At 42.3% G+C, this 18,970-nt stretch overlaps 1 protein-coding gene across 1 annotated transcript; it reads right to left on the bottom strand.

Moving 5' to 3' along the window:
* Positions 1–4,797: 4,797 nt before the first annotated feature.
* LOC115154663 (transcription factor Sox-17-alpha-A) lies at positions 4,798–6,965 on the bottom strand. Its single transcript, XM_029701118.1, has 2 exons — positions 6,454–6,965; positions 4,798–5,930 (listed from the first exon to the last, which is right to left on the bottom strand). The coding sequence occupies exons 1-2, from the start codon at positions 6,749–6,751 to the stop codon at positions 5,041–5,043; spliced, it is 1,188 nt and encodes a 395-aa protein (XP_029556978.1). The 5' UTR covers positions 6,752–6,965; the 3' UTR covers positions 4,798–5,040.
* Positions 6,966–18,970: the final 12,005 nt, after the last annotated feature.

Here is an 18,970-nt window from a genome sequence, read left to right as displayed (position 1 = left end):
AGTGCAATGCTGTGATTAAGTGCTTCTGTGTTAATGTAGCGAGCCGCCCAGGCAAGCCTAGTGGTAATCTCCCTGTCTGTTCCCCTCCCACCCCGTCCCGGCCTGGCTGGCCACTCGCTGTCAGACAGACAGGCCTCAGGACTCTCATCACCTCGCACAGTACACAGGAACACACATTAAGGACCTGTTTCCTGGGCTGTAGACTATGTCTATCATTGTGTTCTCTCGTTCTCTCTCTCTCTCTCTCTCTCTCTCTCTCTCTCTCTCTCTGTCTTGTTCTCTCTCGTTCTTTCTTTCTCTCTTTCTCTCTCTCTCACTCTCTCACTCTCTCTATAATCTTTTGTTATCCATTTTATTGCCCTGTATTTTATCATGTATTTTAAAAATGACAATTTGCCACACCAAAACAATGCCCGTCATCTCCTATACATTTATCTGTGATAATATCAGCTGTAGATCAGTCTCTGAGATTTGAGTCGGCTCAACATATTTGTATTCACTGTGGAAATTCCAACAGTTCTTGAGCACACATATTTCGAGTCAGCTGCCACTCTCTCTGGCCTGAATATTAAAACAGCAAATTTACTCAGCGGTTTGCTCCCATCATTTGTATCAAATTAGTGGGGGGAGATAACATTAGCTCTCACAGGGAGCTTCTACCTCCCCACCCACCCCACCCCAGTCTGTACAGGTGACCCCCACCCACCAACGCCACTGATCCTGAGTGCTGCTGTGGTGATAGTGGTCTGAGCCTGTCCTTATGCCAGCCATTAGCTATCACAACAGAGAGGCTAAAGTTAAACCCAGCTGCAGACTGAATTTGCACAGATTCACACCAATTAGACGGGATTTCCCAGCCTAGCCCTAGGGAAAGTGTGTCACCTGTTATAGAGGGGGTCAGCCTGGTCTCATAGACTTGACGTAACATAGTAAATGTAAATCCGGGACACTCAAATTAGTATGATATGTTACGTTTGGTATGGTTACATAAAACAGAAGGTTACTTAACCATTTCACGTGTGAGTTCCAAATATCTCTAACGGTCGCACCAGCGTGAGTTTTTCCATGCTTGTAAAATGCAATTTTGTAACAGAATCCAAAATGTGATTGTTACACAGCAGGACAGTTAACTCACGCTGCCCTCAAACCAAGGCACGCTGCCTGCTAATTATCTATAGGCTATGTTTCAACTTGTCAATTTCAAATTATTTTTATTTTCTAAGAACATTTTGAATTGAGCTGTTTTCCGCCTTCTCATTAATTCACATAAGAAGTAGCCCATTTCACTGTTGCGGACAATTTATGTTTGAGGCTTTACTGAGTCGGACAAACTTCTCTCTTCAATGAGAGCCCAAGCACTTCCCCAGTGCTTCCCCAGATCAAGTATGGAGACATTGCGCATCTCTAGTCAGAACTGGCCTTGCACAAACATATTCCCCCTGGCACATTTTCTGGCTGGTGACGCGTATTGCCTTCATTGTTGTTTTCCTTACAAATAATAACTTTGGTCATGTGTGCGTTCCTATTAAAGTAAGTGCATTATTTTCTGTAAATATCGTGTTGTCATTTCTACTGTAGCATACCGTATGTATGTATGGAGCATAATGTATTTACTGTTTTATTCTCATGTTTTCAAGTACTGGTGACAAATCATTCAAACAGATTCTTGCATAGATTGTAATGGACACATATGATGTGTTTAAAATACTTTTTAAAGGTTGTACTGATTATGATCAGCTAATGCTAAGCTATTTTCCAGCATATAAACTTATCCTGTGTTTGCCCCCCATTTATTGATAAATCCCCCATAAAAGTAATATTTCTGTCACACCCTGATCTGTTTCTTGTGCTTGTGTCTTGTGCTTGTCTCCACCCCCCACCAGGTGTCTCCCATCTCCCCTCATTTATCCCCTGTGTATTTATACCTGTATTCTCTGTTTGTCTGTTGCCAGTTCATTTTGTGCGTCAAGCCTCCCAGCGTTTTCCCCTTGCTCCTGTCTTTTCTATAGTTCCTGTTTTCTAGTTTTCCCAGTTTTGACCATTCTGCCTGCCCTGACCCTGAGCCTGCCTGCCATCCTGTACCTTGCCCCACCACACTGGATTATTGACCTCTGCCTGCCCTGATCCTGAGACTGCCTGCCGTTCTGTACCTTTTGGACTCTAATCTGGATTACTGACCTCTGCCTGCCCTTGACCTTTCATTTTTCCTGCCCCCTGTTCCAGTAATAAACTTTTGTTGCTTCGACACTGTCTGCATCTGGGTCTTCCCTAAAATGTGATAATGATACCTTCCCCGATTTCTACCCCCTATACTTTCTGTTGCTACTGTTCCAATCCCATATTTGTGATGGTACGCTGCAGGGACCAGTCAACAATGATGAGACATACATTATGTGATCATACTCATGAAATGGTCAAGGCAAAAACAAAAGTAGGGTGATTGGTCGGGGTGGAAGGGTGGCCGTATAACGTGTAACGTCTAGCAACCCCAAAGGTGTTTGTACGAATGATCACAGACAACTTTTGCATTTTAGCTAATTAGCAACTTTGCAACTACTTAGTACTTTTTAGCTACTTTGCAACTTTTAACCTAACCTAATCCCAACCTTAACCTTAACCTTAACCCTATCCTTAACTCTAACCTTTACCCCTAACCCCTAGCCTAGTTAACATTAGCTACCTAGCTATAGTTAGCCACCTAGTCATTTAGCTAACGTTAGCAACAAGAAATTGGAAATCGTAACATTTCATACAAATTTTAATTTGTAACATACAAAATGGATGATGGACATCCACAAGTGAATACATACCATATGAAACATAACATATTACACCAATTGGGGTGTCCCGGATTTGTACTTACTAAGTTACGTCTACCCCGGAGTCCGGGTTGGGGGTGGGGTTGCAAATGTTTCATCTGTAGGGCATGTTCCTTTTGGGGTGGAAGCGAGAAGCCTATCTGCATTTTGTGTGTGTTTGGGTGGTTAGGGGATTACCTTATGTTACAATAATACAATAAACAGAAAATAATCTCAGTCATATGCAATGCTCGATTAATGACCATCTTGCGTGTTTTATGTGAGAAAAAAATGCAATACGTTGAGATTAATTAAATTGGACTGGACAGAGCAATTTACCCAAACTAGGATCTGATTAATCTGTAGAATTATAATGCACCTTTTATTTTTCTTGAATATTTCCAATCTCTAAAATGACATCATCATTATGTCTGTGGGAAGGACAGGGAACATTTACCTTGAGATCCAACCTCTGCTTGTGTTACATAGGAGAAATATCAAAACACTGGACATGAACAAAGTGGAGGAATATACGCTTCTGGAACATGCTTCCTCTGAAGAACTAAAAATGGATTCTGGGGTCAGGGTGCTTGACACCTCGAAGAAGAACCTCTTCCTTTCAAAAGGAACATCTTTATTTATAAAATGGTACATACAACTATAAATATATAGGAATCGTTGTCTTGATGTGCTTAACACCTTCCTCATCCATTCCACATCAAATGTCCATATACTTTATCTGTTTTCTGAATTAATCCATGCTATGAAAAACATACAGTATACCTCTTATTTGGCTATAAAAAATATATTTGTATAAATATGTTTAGTCCTATTGTACGACTCTCCATTATTTAGCATAGGTGTAGTAAATACACAAATATTGAATTCTCTCTGCCATTAGTCAGGGGAGACTAAATCATTTAGAGACAGGATATCCGGGACATAAACTGTGCTTCCATGCTGCGAAAACAAGGCGTCATTTGTAAGTCAAACCCTGAGATCACCGCTATTCTAACCGGGGCAGGAAGCCAGACCAGAGCCTTCCACTGTGGATTAACTCTGTTGCCCGGTGAGCCATTCCACAATGTTCCACAACGCTACCATCAGCTTATTCACCATGTATGTGTTTTCTTGAGAATAGACAAAGCATTCAAATATAATATGTATTATCTATCAAATGTGAGCAGATGGCTGAGAGTTGTAGGCCTGTGGAGGATTTGTTAAATGTAAAAATGATCAGATACATGTTTCTAATATTGTTGTGAAATTAATCTAGGCTACCACTAATGTCTATACAGTATAGGAATAAGTGATCTATTTTATGGATAAAAAGCACTTTCAACAAATGTGATAATTAATAACATAAAACACAGGTGTAGGCTAAATGGTCTATAACCTCTTCAACCTCTTCCTGATGTAAACATTGATTCAAATAAACAATGAAAACATTGTATTAATAACTATATGGTTACTTATTACCAAGGTGCATTGATATAATAATTGGTGTAATGCTGTATTTCAACAATGAAAAGGTAGGGTAAAGTAATTAAAAAACAAAAAAGGGAACAAGGGAACAAGTAAGGGAACATATATTTTGGTTCAAAACTTTATTATTCAAAAGTGCAAAAGTATAAAACAGCTATACATACAACGTTCAAATAGTAACTGTACATTATTTATTATCAGAAAATGTATTTATATTCCTCTTCAGAACAAAAAGAAAATACAAACCAATGTGTGAACAATCATCATTACAATTCAGATGTCATACTATGGCTTCTTAGCTCATACAGTGATACACATTGAACGCCCTTCACACAAAAAGAAAATAACATACTGAATTTGAACCCTCAAATTAAAGAGATCCCACTTTTCCCACTGGTCTTCAATTGTAACAGAATGAAAGAGAAAGACATTGAGAGACAGGGAGGGGAGAGAGAGAGAGAGAGAGAGAGAGAGAGAGAGAGAGAGAGAGAGAGAGAGAGAGAGAGAGAGAGAGAGAGAGAGAGAGAGAGAGAGAGAGAGAGAGAGAGAGAGAGAGAGAGAGAGAGAGAGAGAGAGAGAGAGAGAGAGAACACAATGATAGACATAGTCTACAGCCCAGGAAACAGGTCCTTAATGTGTGTTCCTGTGTACAGAAATAGTGACAGAAATAGTGACAGGAGACAGAAAGAGACATTTGAGGTCAGGTTATGTGCTGTAATAGCTTCAGTAGTAGATAGAGACAGGGAGGACCAGGAGGTTAGGAGGTATAGTTACAGTAGAACACTGTGCTCGCATCAGAGAGCACAGAGGATATCAGGCTCTCAGGTCCCTGCATGTTGGCCTCATGTGACCCATAAGACAGGCCTGTCATGTCTCCAGGTCTGGAGGAGTTCAGGTACTGTTCAAACTCACTCCGGTCCACCTCACCTATCAGCTCTGATGGATGCATCTGCTCCACCTGGTCTGCTGGGTGGGAGTCTGGGGGAGGGGAGCGCTGTCCTGTCCCATGTCCTGGGTGTCGCTTGGGGTGACTGGGGCTACAATGCTGGCTGTAGTACATAGCCAATTGGTTGAAAGAGGGGGGCATGGGGCCAGCCTGGTGGCCTTGCTGCTGCTCAGTGGGGGAGGAGAGGTGTCTGTGGAGCATGTGGTTGGCGTGCTGGTTGGAGTGAGGGTCCTGAGGCGTGTACTCTGCCCCCTGGGAGTGGTAGGCGTACGCAGGCATCATGTGGCACTCCTCCTGAGAGTGGCCGGGGAAGAACATGGAGTCTGATTCCACGGCATCCAGTGGGGAGGTGTCGGGGGTAGGCAGGCTATAGGGTTCGTAGGAAGCCCCCCCGAGTCCCTGGGCGTCGCGGTAGTGGCCGAGGGACTGAGTCGACATCTGGTAGCCATGCTCGTGGTGGTAACCCATCCCCAGGCCCTCCATACACACTCGGCCGTCCCCAACCACGGAGGTGCTCTGGTGGTCGGACAGACCATGAACCAGGAACCCTGAGTCCAGACGCTTAATCCTCTTCACCTGCTTCCTCCGCCGGGGTCGGTATTTGTAGTTGGGGTGGTCCTGCATGTGCTGGACCCGGAGCCTTTCAGCCTCCTCTACAAAGGGGCGCTTCTCGGACACAGGAAGAGCTTTCCACGACTTCCCTACAGATCAAGAACAGAGCTCATATGAGTTATATGGAGGCATCAGGCATGCAGACTGGTGGAGCTCCAAAATAGCTAATTGCCAATTTAGTAACAACAGGAGAACACTGATTTCATAACATGATAATATCACTATTATTATTGATCAAAAGCAGTAATTGTTGTAATTAGTTCATTTGGAAATATGAGTTACTTACTCTATATTTGAATGGCCAAAGTAAGGGCAGATAGTTTCCATAATGTGCTTTTTCATGAAAATGTGTCACTACACAAATACTGCAAACCAAAATCATTGAAGTAGGCTACAATAATATTTATCATATCTATTGTAAAATAAATTCATTATGCTTTCACGTGACAACAACACACTGTTTAGAATAACAATAATTCACTAAGGATTTCGTCATGTATATATATATAAAAAAATGAAATACGAAAGAAATACACATTGATCTTTATAAATATCATGGAATAACAGGCTCACAAAATCAATTAAGCCTACTTTATAATTGTATTGTCTTACCCAACATTTTGCTCAACTCCGCATTGTGCAGGTCCGGATTTTGTTGTGCCAGTCGCTTGCGCTCATCCTTTGCCCAGACCATGAACGCATTCATGGGTCGCCGGATCCGCGGCTCAGTCTTTCCACGGTTCTGGTTCCCGGAGCTGGTAGCGCACGACTCGCTCTTCACTTTGGTGTCCCCGAGAGGGCTCAGGGGGTCTGCCCACTGACAGTGTCCCATTCCAGGCATCATGACTGACATCGCGCACCTAGCCTGGGTCTGATCGTCACTGGCGTAACCCGCATCCGGACTACTCATCTCTGTTCTATCGACACCAACCGCAGCAACTCGCACAAAAAAACTGAAGTGCTCCTAGCTGTACTGATATAAAAATGAATGTTAACGCAAGAGTAACGATTCCAAACTGAATGGGAAATATCCGTCACTGTTAGATAATAGCCAGGAGCAGACTAAACTAGAGCTGACTATTCTACCCTGAGGTGGGGATACTATAAGAGCACAGGCAACCAATCAACATAAGGTGTGAGTGCCCACCCCTGAGGCGCAAAAAGTTTGAAGTAACCGCCTTCCAGCCTTATTGGGAGCGCGATACCACCCATGGAGACAAGCTCTGTCGTCTATGCATAATACAAGCAACACATTAGGTGCCCAAACACAGTTCAAGATTAAACAGACGGAATATTGCTATTGTGCATTTTCAGGTTATGATTAAATAAGAACATCTTGCGTTCGTGAAATAAACACCACAAAATAATTTGGGATACATCATTTTAAAAGGATATGGGAAAATAATTTGTCCTACAGCCTATCAAATTGAGCAAATATCAAATAATTAATATCCGAAAAAGTCAACGTTAATGCACACAAACATTTGAATTCAACTAAAATGCTGCTTTGGTGAGAGACACTTGCTCCATTGCTCATGCACCATCACTTTCAAATCTTGTTTTACAGTTTTAGACATTTTTATATCACTTCCCACCTCTTAAGTTTTAACTCTGCCTTAAAGTATATTTTATTCTCACTGTTAGTCAGATGTAAGCCTAATGCACATGGACTATCTCATCTGTGTAGGCCTATTGGGATGATGGATTGGGTAACTGGAAGTTCTAAAGCGCAGGTTTACGCATCATTTTGACAGTCTGCCAGCGTTCACAGAAATTGACTGAGGCTGGATGTAAATGATGTTAATAACAAAAAGCGTTCATAAAAATTCTTTGATGGGGTGCTGTTGAATACACATTTGCAAACAGTTGAGATTAAATAAACACCCATCTATCGGCCTTTGTTGTCTGAAGAGAGTCGCCGGACCCGGGCCACAGCTAGGGGACACCAGGGCCGTCTATAGTGGTGAAAATTGGTTCTCACTCTTCAAGACCGAGCAAATGAAATAAATAAAAAATTATTTGTCACATGCGCTGAATACAACAAGTCTATACCTTACAGTGAAATGCTTATGTACAAGCCCTAAACAAACAATGCAGTTTCAAGAAAATACCTAAAAAAAAGAACGAGATAAGAATAACAAATAATTAATAAAAAATAGAGCAGCAGTAAATAACAATAGAGGGGCTATATACAGGACATACTGGTACAGAGTCAATGTGCGGTCTCAAAGTAATTGAGGTAATATGTACATGTAGGTAGAGTTATTAAAGTTACTATGCATAGATAATAACAGAGAGTAGCAGCAGCATAGAAGGGGGGGCAATGCAAATAGTCTGGGTAGCCATTTGATTAGCTGTTCAGGAGTCTTATGGCTTGGGGGCAGAAGCTGTTTAGAAGTGGACCTAGACTTGGCGCTCCGGTACTGCTTGCCGTGAGGTAGCAAAGAGAACAGTATGACTAGGGTGGCTGGAGTCTTTGACAATTTTTAGGGCCTTCCTCTGACACCGCCTGGTATAGAGGTCCTGAATGGCAGGAAGCTTGGCCCCGGTGATATACTGGGCCATATGCACTACCCTCTGTAGTGCCTTGCGGTCGGAGGCCAAGCAGTTGCCATACCAGGCAGTGATGCAACCCATCAGGATGCTCTCGATGGTGCAGCTGTAAAACCTTTTGAGGATCTGAGGACCCATGCAAGTCTTTAAAGTCTTCTGAGGGGGAATAAGTTTTGTCGTGCCCTCTTCACGACTGTCTTGGTGTGCTTGGACCATGTTAGTTTGTTGATGATGTGGATTCCAAGGAACTTGAAGCTCTCAACCTGCTCCACTACAGCCCCGTTGATGAGAATGGGGGCATCCTCGTTCCTCCTCCTCCTGTAGTCCACAATCATCTCCTTTGTCTTGATCACGTTGAGGGAGAGGTTGTTGTCCTGGCACCACATGGTCAGGTCTCTGACCTCCTCCCTATAGGCTGTCTCATCGTTGTCGGTGATCAGGCCTACCACTGTTGTGTCATCAGCAAACTTAATTATGGTGTTGGAGTGGTGCCTGGCAGTGCAGTAATGAGTGAACAGGGAGTATAGGAGGGGACTGAGCACGCACCCCTTAGGGGCCCCCTTGTTGAGGATCAGTGTGGCGTATGTGTTGCTACCTACCCTTACCGCCTGGGGGCGGCCTGTCAGGAAGTCCAGGATCCAGTTGCAGAGGGAGGTGTTTAGTCCCAGGGTCCTTAGCTTATTGATGAGCTTTGAGGGCACTATAGTGTTGAATGCTGGGCTGTAGTCAATGAATAGCATTCTCACATAGGTGTTCCTTTTGTCCAGGTTTGAAAGGGCAGTGTGGAGTGCAATAGAGATTGCATCATCTGTGGATCTGTTGGTGCGGTATGCAAATTGAAATGGGTCTAGGGTTTCTGGGATAATGGTGTTGATGTGAGCCATGACCAGCCTTTCAAAGCATTTCATGGCTACAGATGTGAGTGCTTCATGTACTGGCACAGTACCAGCAAGGGGTCACTAATACACCAAAGTCTTTCTAATGGCCTTTTACATGTGAGCTCTGTCGCAGGTCCTGGACAAGTTCACAACACTCTCCTCCACAAAAGTAATATGTGTGACTGAGACATAGGCCTAGAGGGAGAAAGTGTATTTACTTAGTCATAGAAGAACAAAAGATCTGCATAAAAAAATCGGAATAAAAGAAGTACAATGTCTTGAACATGGCAATAAAGGAAGTATTTAAAATGTCTGAAAAATCACTTATTTTTAGTTAACCCAGATATGACCATCTTTCCACTGCTCACAAAATGTTTGTGTTAGAACATTATACCTTACCCCTTGTAGTGTCTACAAGCCGGTACTGAGTCATCGGCCTAGATAAGACAGGAGAACAAGGAGAGGGGAGAGACCTACTGTTGATTGAATCAGCTGCAGCCAAATAGCCATGCAGAGTATTAGTGCACCCACACACCTAACACCATTTGAATGTTTTAATAAGCAGTCGAGATCCAAGCCGTGCCCATAGTGGTCAGGAATACAAACACCAGCCAGAGACTGCAGGGGTCCTTATCAGTGTCGGCAGGGCTTAACCTGTCAGCTCTGTCTTTTCTTCGTCTGTCCGCAGGCCGTTCCCATCACGCTGTGTATATACAGTCAGATACAACATGTCAGGCTTTAGCTTTTCCTCTCACAGGTCAAAGAGGGCTGACAGAAATATGAGAGATGCTTATACAACCCTATCGTGTCCCGTCCCGATGCTAGCAGAGGCTCCAGAGCGTACTGGGGGGGTTAGAGGGGTCTTGCTCTGTCCCAGCCCAGCACTGGGCAGGATCTGGTGCTATAATACTGTCATCATCTATTTTACCACTGATGACCTGATACGGTTTTCTCCCTCTAGTCCCATGAGACTGGACAGAAACCGCATGAGTTTGAGTGTGTGTGTGTGTGTGTGTGTGTGTGTGTATCCCTTATGTAAAAAACACATTCATTTCACATGTGAGCTAATGTGATCACATGTGATCTCATGTGAAGCTAATGTGATAATATGTGACCATGTAAAAGCATCATATGAAACTGCACGTGAAAACATTTCAGCACGTGAAAACATGACCTCGTGAAATAAATGTGATGACATGGGGATGCAACATTTCAACATGTGATGCCATGAAACTACACTGACAACATTTGCCTTCCACATGTGAGATTTACATTTTTACTTGTGAAAGTTTTTCACATGTGAAAGTACAATTCCACATGTGAGTGTAAAAATGCAAATTTGACATGTGAGTTGAAAACATGTTATTCTCCTCACGTGAAAAGGTGGTGTTGAAATCTAAATTGTCAACATTTGGTTTCACATGTGAACAACTGACCTCTAGTGTCTCTTTTGTTTTAAAATTTCAGCTAAAGATGTGAAAACAGCAATTTCACATGTAAAAATAGGATTTCACATGTGAAAATGCAATTTCACATGTGGAAATGCGATTTTCACATGTGGAAATGCGATTTTCACATGTGGAAAAGCAATTTTCACATGTGAAACTACACATTTAACATGATTTTTTTGTATGGGAAGTAATGAAATGGTACGGGGGTTTTAAGGTAAGTTGTACGTTGTTCAGCTAAAAGAGTGTAAACATCTTTAATCAACATGATTACATTTAACATGATCACTTAGTGCTGACTTTTAAATATGACCCTGCTGGGATTTGAAGTCCCAACCTATGGATTTGGAGTACAGCTTAGCTTTCTGCTGTGCCACAAAGTCTTTGGCTTACTTAGAAGTCTCCTACAGATTCATTACCTATAATACTTCGCTGCACTTAGCAAAAGAGTGCTATCTGCACTGCTATTTTAGTTTTCAGTAAATCTGACTATTCGCTCATCATTGATTTCATTTAATTATTTCAGCAATTTGAGGGTTTTCGGTATAGTTGTTTAATATTGCTGGAGCGTACTATGTCATTTTTGTTCACAGGGCATCACCTGCAAAATCTCATGTGAAAAATATTCACGTGAAACTTCATGGGAAATATCATCACATATGATTTCATGTGTGAAATTTCACATGTGAAATTAAAATGTATGTGAGAAAAACGTGGAAATTTCACATGTGAAATCATGTGTTTTTTCCATAAGGGATGTGTGTGCGAGTGTGTATTTGCTATGGGTTTGTGTGCATGTGTGTGCGCGAGTGTGCGTGCATGCATATGTGAGTGCGTGCGGCCAAAGCGTGCGTGTGTGAGAGTTTGTGCATGCACCCGCGTGTGTGTATGCCTTGGCTCTCTCCTGGTGTGTGGGAAAGAAAAATACACTCTTTTGATGGAAGAAGTCATAAAGTCTGGAGTTGCGGCCACATTTCCTCTACAAGGTGAGGTTCAGATTCCATCCAGAGGAGGGGAGGGGGCAATAAGGGGAGGTGATACTCCCCGTGCCCATCCCCCCTTATCCCGTGTCCCACACCCCGTGCCTGGGGAGTCTGGAGCTGGGTGGGGGCCAGGGCTCTCGACGCCAGCCTCTGGGCTCCGCGCTCAGGGAGAGGTCACTTGGCTTGCTTACACAATGGCATTATCTCAGTTCCAGCCTCGGCTACTGCAGCGGTGAGCACTTCCTGTCCCTCTGCGAGCACTTCCTGTCCTTGGCATAGTAGCACAAACTGTCCGCCTTCCAAGCAAGTTCTGACACACTGTAGAGCTGCTGGTCGCCAGACTCGCTGTATACATGTCTGTGGGCGGCTTTCTTGGGAATTGCACAATGCGACTGCAGAGTCCTTTGTGTTGAGTTGTGAGGCAGTGGTGTTAGTTTAAATCACTGGTACGGAAGGCGTATATATGTTAGCACTCAGGTCCCCAGACACACACACAGGCTATTAGAGCCTGAACTTGGTCAAAGCCATAGAAGGGCAAAGGGTTACCAATTGACTTACTACTCAAGTTTAAACATTATGGTTAATTCATTGGAAAAAATAATATTATGGATATTCCATCATACTATTTTTTGATAAATGTCTTCAATACTCTTACATGAACTTGCATATTCATTTTTCACATTTCAAGTCCCCCCCCCAAAAAGAAGAAAAAATCTGACATGAAAACTTACACAAATGAATGAATGAATATACAAACGAACAACCGAATGAATGCTAAAACACACATAGTGCATTCACTGACCTATAGGACCTACAGGAAGTGAATACAATACACGTGTGTGATAATCTGTGTGATTTTATGAATGTTTAGTCTAGGTCTGATTATGACTAGCACCTGTCTGAGGGGGAAATGGAGGGGAGGGAGGGAGGGAGAGGTGTTTGAAGGGGGAGGGGGAGGAGTGAAGAGGAGGTAGCATGTACTGTAACAGGTGTTCTCAGACATACACCTTCCACCTCTCTCCATCTTCCATCACATAAGGTGAATGCACCAATTTGTAAGTCGCTCTGGATAAGAGCGTCTGCTAAATGACGTAAATTTAAATGTAAATCACCGTAAATAGAAATCACACATTTCTTAAGATGATTAATGTCACTTTCTAATTGATATGATATGAGATACCATCAGACCCTCAACCTCCATTTAAGCAAGCTGAGCTGTGAAGCAACAGCTTGTTAAGATCACTTGCACTATATATCCTTCATTTTTTGAAGCCCCGTAGAATATAGAAACATAGCTAGCTCTCTAAAGCTGTAATAATCCGGCTATTCAGTATCATTCCTTTTTATTGCGTAATCAAAGCGATGAATGTATGTTTGACAATAATATTTATAACTTACATTTTTTTATATATATTATTGTTTCTTATTATCTCATGACTAATGTGCTTCATGAGACCGATAGCAGATATGAAATGTTGTGCTCAGGTTGAATGGTCAGGTTACGTTCAGATGGCTGATGGGAAAGGTTGTGTGGTGGTTGAGTGTGGTTGTGTTAATTTCCTACTTCCCTGTGTGAGAGTCTGTGACCTCGCCGTTTGGAGTCCACAATCCCACAATCCCTCGTGTGAAGCAGATCAGAAAATTAACCAGGGCAAGATGTCGCTTTCTTTTCTGTCCTCAACTGACACACCTGCCAGTCAATGTTGTTACAGCATAAGATAATGTGTTGTCATGGTTAAATAAAGGCAAATAATAATGTCACTGAATACACCGGCCTCTCTTTGCAAAATGGCTGTGCGTGTGTGTGATAGTGAGTGTATGTGTTTGGGGGGTTAGTAGATTCTCTTCCTCAGGGGAATGCTGGGAACATTCCCTGGGTCAGGGGAAAGGGGTGCATGAGGATGTGTGTGCCTCAGACCAGCAACACAGAGGAAAACCTCTTCCATTGTTCTGGAGGCTTTAATCTGTCAGAGATCTGCAGGGAATCAGGTGGGAATCTCCTTGGGTATAACTTGTCATTGTTATTGTCTGTCCCACAGGGACCAGAGGACTTCTGATACCCCCCCCCCCCCCCCACACACACACACACACAACACTCCATCACTATGGCCTGCATGTAGTTATGATAAAAACAATATCTTGTTTATCTCCACAGGTTAGTTTAGAGATGTGTGCATCCGCCTCATCTCGCCGCCTCGCCTTCACTTTCTGTCTGTTTGATTAAACCCAGTCCTGGGTCCAAGACAAATGTTCAATATTCCTTTAGTCATGCTAACAGGAGGATGTTTGGAAACCTTTCGCCCAAAGTTGTGGTGACCTCTGGATTTGTGGACTGCGAGGGGTCGAGCAACAATAAGACGGAAACGCAAAGTAAAATAATCAAAGTCCCTTTCCTGAATACAGGACATCTATGGTAGGTTTCTTCACTCATGTAGTGTATGGCTTCATAGGATTTAAAACCATTTCTCTTCATTACTGGAATAGAGAAAGGATGTACTGACTGATACAATGAAACTAATGTCAAAACAAACACTCAAAATGTTGAAATGGCAAATCACCAGGGATGTGATTAGAAGGACTAAAAGTAAGATAAGACTTACAGTAAGATTAGACGATGAGTCACTTTAGGTCACTACTGCAGTCTGTGATGTGATGGGAAAGTGTGTGTCTGAAACCAAATGAATCCAGACTTCAATTAAGGTACGGTCTGATTATAGTGACCCCCACCTGTCTGTTACAGTGACATTACCTGTGATTGATAAGTCATTGTGATTGATAAGTCATCCTCGCCATTCTATGATCAAAGGGATAAAAGTCTCACTCACTCATAAATCACAATATAAAAATAGAAGCACTAGAATGGATAGTGGAATTACAGGGGTGACCATTAGTGAACCAGGGAAAGGGAAAACCCTTGTTTCCTTACTCAAATGAACAGAGGTCAGTCCCTAAAGGGAGACAATGGCTGCATCCCAAATGGCACCCTATTCCATATATAGCGCACTACTTTTGACCAGGGCCCTGTGAAAAGCAGTGCACTATATAGAAAATAAGGTGCCATTTCGGTTGTAACCAATCTCTTTCATCTTGACCACTTTTACTGCCCTGACCTGACTAAATTTCCACCAGTGACCACTGCATTGTCTTGGCCCCGGGCTAATTGTGACTGAAGTTTATCATATTTATGACTTTATCCGTAAAGACAGAGGTATGGCCGACTTCCTGACTCTCCAGGCTCCTTTTTAGACCAGTCACATTATTAGGGTCAACATTTGACATCCCCTTCTTCAAACTGTATTGTTTTCGGCAGTGTAATAATGTTCACAAACTGATAAGACCCTATCGATTTTGGGTTTTGCGCAGAGAGTGATTTGTCCCTCACACATGATTGGTGTGATTCAGGGAAGAAAGTGTTAATGTGCAGACACCTATAGAGACACTTTGGGACAGCCTGAACAGTAGCTAAAATCTCTCAGATTTGTGTTGTGAGATGATATGGATGACTGCTGGTGAGAGGATCATAGATTGTATTTAAATGGTGGCATTGTTCCCCTGACAACTAGCCGCCACATAAGTAGTACACTCCACAACTTCACCTGCATTTGACCATTCTGCCCTGAGAAGAAGTCCCTCAATTCATCTCATCTGTCATACATACAGATGATGCATAATAACACCTTCCTATTTCCATTCCTATATTGCAACACATTTAGATGCCTATGCATCCAAGTTTGTGTACCTTTTAACAAACTGGTGAGTGCTGAATATAAGTTAATTCCTAATCGGGGCACTGTGGCCCATATCTGTGAATGGGAGGAGAAAGACAGTGGGGCCTTTGTATGTGACAATCAGGGTGTGAATCGATTCATCAGGCGGTCAAACACTCCTCACTCTTTGATGTGTGGCCTTTGCCTGGTCGAGGTGCTAAAGCGTCACTGCAGAACAAAACGCTGATACCCTCAAAGGTGCTAACTGAACACCATGTTGACGACTGGAGCGACCAATACCGATCAATAGCCTGTGATCAGTGGTCTACTGCCTCTCTCTCTCTCTTTCTCTCTCTCTAGGCACAGACAGCGAATCTGTGGATCAGTATGGTGAAGCGCGTGAGCTGGAGAAGAAGAGTTAACTCTCAGACTGAAGATAAGAGAGACACCATTGCATCCAGCTACATAGAAACACTTGTGTTTAACACCTGTATCACTGATCTGGTTTCATTGGACTTTTAGACTTATTCAATACAGTGCCTTTTGAAAAACGGTATGCTATTGCAATCATGCCAGTACTGTATATTATGGTTATGTGTGGTTTGTTGATTGTTGTGGATCATTGTGTATGTTGCAGATATTTAATGTCATACATTAGTTATAAAGGGATTGCAATTGGGATTTTTTGACATCATTGGTAATTTCCAGAACTTCCTCACAGACGTAGTGACTTCTCCTTTGATGGTTTGTGGTGACATGCTCCTCACAACTCTCATATCCCCTTCATGTACAATGATCACTGCACCGTCATAATGATACTGACATAATAAATATACAGTGCCTTCAGAAAGTATTCACACCTGAATTAGATTAAATAGAGATTTTTTGGGTCACTGGCCCATAATGTCAAAGTGGAATTATGTTTTTCATTTTCTTAAACAAATGAATTCAAAATGAAAAGCTGAAATGTCTTGAGTCAATAAATATTCAACCCCTTTGTTATGGCAAGCCTAAATAAGTTCAGGAGTAAAAATGTGCTTAACAAGTCACATAATAAATTGCATGGATTCACTCTGTGTGCAATAATAGTGTTTAACTACCTCATCTCTCTACCCAAAACACACATTTTTTTTAGGGGGTGGATCAGCTTTAAAATTGCGGATAGATTGTTGCTTCCATCAATGTAATTGACTGCATCATGTCCAATCCCCCTTCTACTTCCAGCCTATACAGTTGAAGTCGGAAGTTTATATACATTTTGGTTGGCGTCATTAAAACTCGTTTTTCAACCACTCCACAAATTTCTTGTTAACAAACTATAGTTTTGGCAAGTCAGTTAGGACATCTACTTTGTGTTCAGTCATTCACTGTATCCCAATTCCAGTGGGTCAGAGTTTACATACACTGAGTTGACCTAGACTTTAAACAGCTTGGAAAATTCCAGAAAATTATGTCATGGCTTTAGAAGCTTCTGATTGTCACGTCCTGACCAGTATAAGGGGTTATTTGTTATTGTAGTTTGGTCAGGACGTGGCAGGGGGTATTTGTTTAGAGTGTTTCGGGTTTTGTTGGGCTATGTGTTTATGTAGAGGGGTGTTTGTTTAGAGTGTTCCGGGGTTTTCGGTTATGTTCTATGTTAGTATATTTCTATGTTCTGGTCTAGTCTTTCTAGTTCTATGTTCAGGGTTATGTTTTGACCTTCAATTGGAGGCAGCTGTTCTTCGTTGCCTCTGATTGAAGGTCCTATATAGAGGGGTGTTTTTGTAATGGGTTTTGTGGGAAGTTGTAATTTTTTTGCATAGCTGTGTATAGCCTGCATTACTGTTCATTCGTGTTCTTGTTTTGTTTTTTCAGTGTTCTAATAAAAGTTAAAATGAGCACTCAACCCGCTGAGCCTTGGTCTACTACATATGACAAACGTTACACTGATAGGCTAATTGACATAATTTGAGTCAATTGGAGGTGTACTGTGGATGTATTTCAAGGACTACCTTCAAACTCAGTGCCTCCACAAGTCTGGTTCATCCTTGGGAGCAATTTCCAAATGCCTGAAGGTACCACGTTCATCTGTACAAACAATAGTACGCAATTATAAACACCATGGGACCACGCAGTCGTCATACCACTCAGGAAGGAGACGCGTTCTATCTCCTAAAGATGAACGTACTTTGGTGCGAAAAGTGCAAATCAATCCCAGTACAACCGCAATGGACCTTGTGAAGATGCTGGAGGAAATAGGTACAAAAGTATCTATATCCACAGTAAAATGAGTCCTATATCGACATAAGCTGAAAGGCTGCTCAGCAAGGAAGAAGCCACTGCTCCAAAACCACCATAAAAAAAGCCAGACTACGGTTTGCAACAGCACATGGGGACAAAGATTGTACTTTTTGGAGAAATGTCCTCTGTTCTGATGAAACAAAAATAGAACTGTTTGGCCATAATGACCATCGTTATGTTTGGAGGAAAAAGGGGGAGGCTTGCAAGCCGAAGAACACCATCCCAACCGTGAAACACGGGGGTGGCAGAATCATGTTGTGGGGGTGCTTTGCTGCAGGAGGGACTGGTGCACTTCACAAAATAGATGGCATCATGAGGAAGGGAAATGATGTGGATATATTGAAGCAACATCTCAAGACATCAGTCAGGAAGTTAAAGCTTGGTTGCAAATGAGTCTTCCAAATGGACAATGACCCCAAGCATACTTTCAAAGTTGTTGCAAAATGGCTTTAGGACAAGGTTTTGGAGTGACCATCACAATCCCTGACCTCAATCCTATAGAAGATTTGTGGGCACAACTGAAAAAGTGTGTGCGAGCAAAGAGGCCTACAAACCTGGCTCAGTAACACCAGCTCTGTCAGGAGAAATAGGCCAACATTCACCCAACTTATTATGGGAAGCTTGTGGAAGGCTACCCGAAATGTTTGTAACTGTGCTATTTCACAAAAGTTCTGAACCTATATACATTATACAAACCCTGTATGTTTTACATTTGTTATCTTGTTGTTATTAGTCCCACCCTCCTATTTAGCCAGCTCGCTAAGTTTACAAGGGTGTAGCTATAGCTACTATACATCCACGCTATGCCAGGTAGTTACATTTTTGCTGTATACCTTTATTTTACGCAGAGAGGTCCAGTCGGGTTTGGTTAAATAGTTATGTGGTATTTGACTGGGTTTCAAGCCTAACTATGTTGTTTATATTACTTCAGGGAATTTTAGCTACTTTTACGTTTGCTGACTTGTTTATTGTTAGAGGTGTATGCTAGCGTTAGTGATACCGAGGCAGGGATAAGCTACACACTGGCTGGCCGCCTAATTGCCAGCTAGCTGATAGCTTTACACTTGTGTATGTGCGTACATGTGGGTATATATAATATTTTTGGGGGGAGGGTGAACTCAGGAAGATGGTGATTGTTTAACTACTTGTCCCTATTGTATATTTGAGAGATGATAGTTATCATCTGGTAAATGTTTTCATTTATACATCATAGCTTGATGTCTTTTTTCCTGACCTGCTGGGGTGCGTTTGTGGTCATTGCTTTTGTTGCCGTGTGGCAC

Source organism: Salmo trutta, chromosome 2 (genome assembly GCF_901001165.1).
Source record: "Salmo trutta chromosome 2, fSalTru1.1, whole genome shotgun sequence".
NCBI lineage: Eukaryota > Metazoa > Chordata > Actinopteri > Salmoniformes > Salmonidae > Salmo > Salmo trutta.
This window is presented reverse-complemented; position numbering and strand designations above follow the sequence as displayed.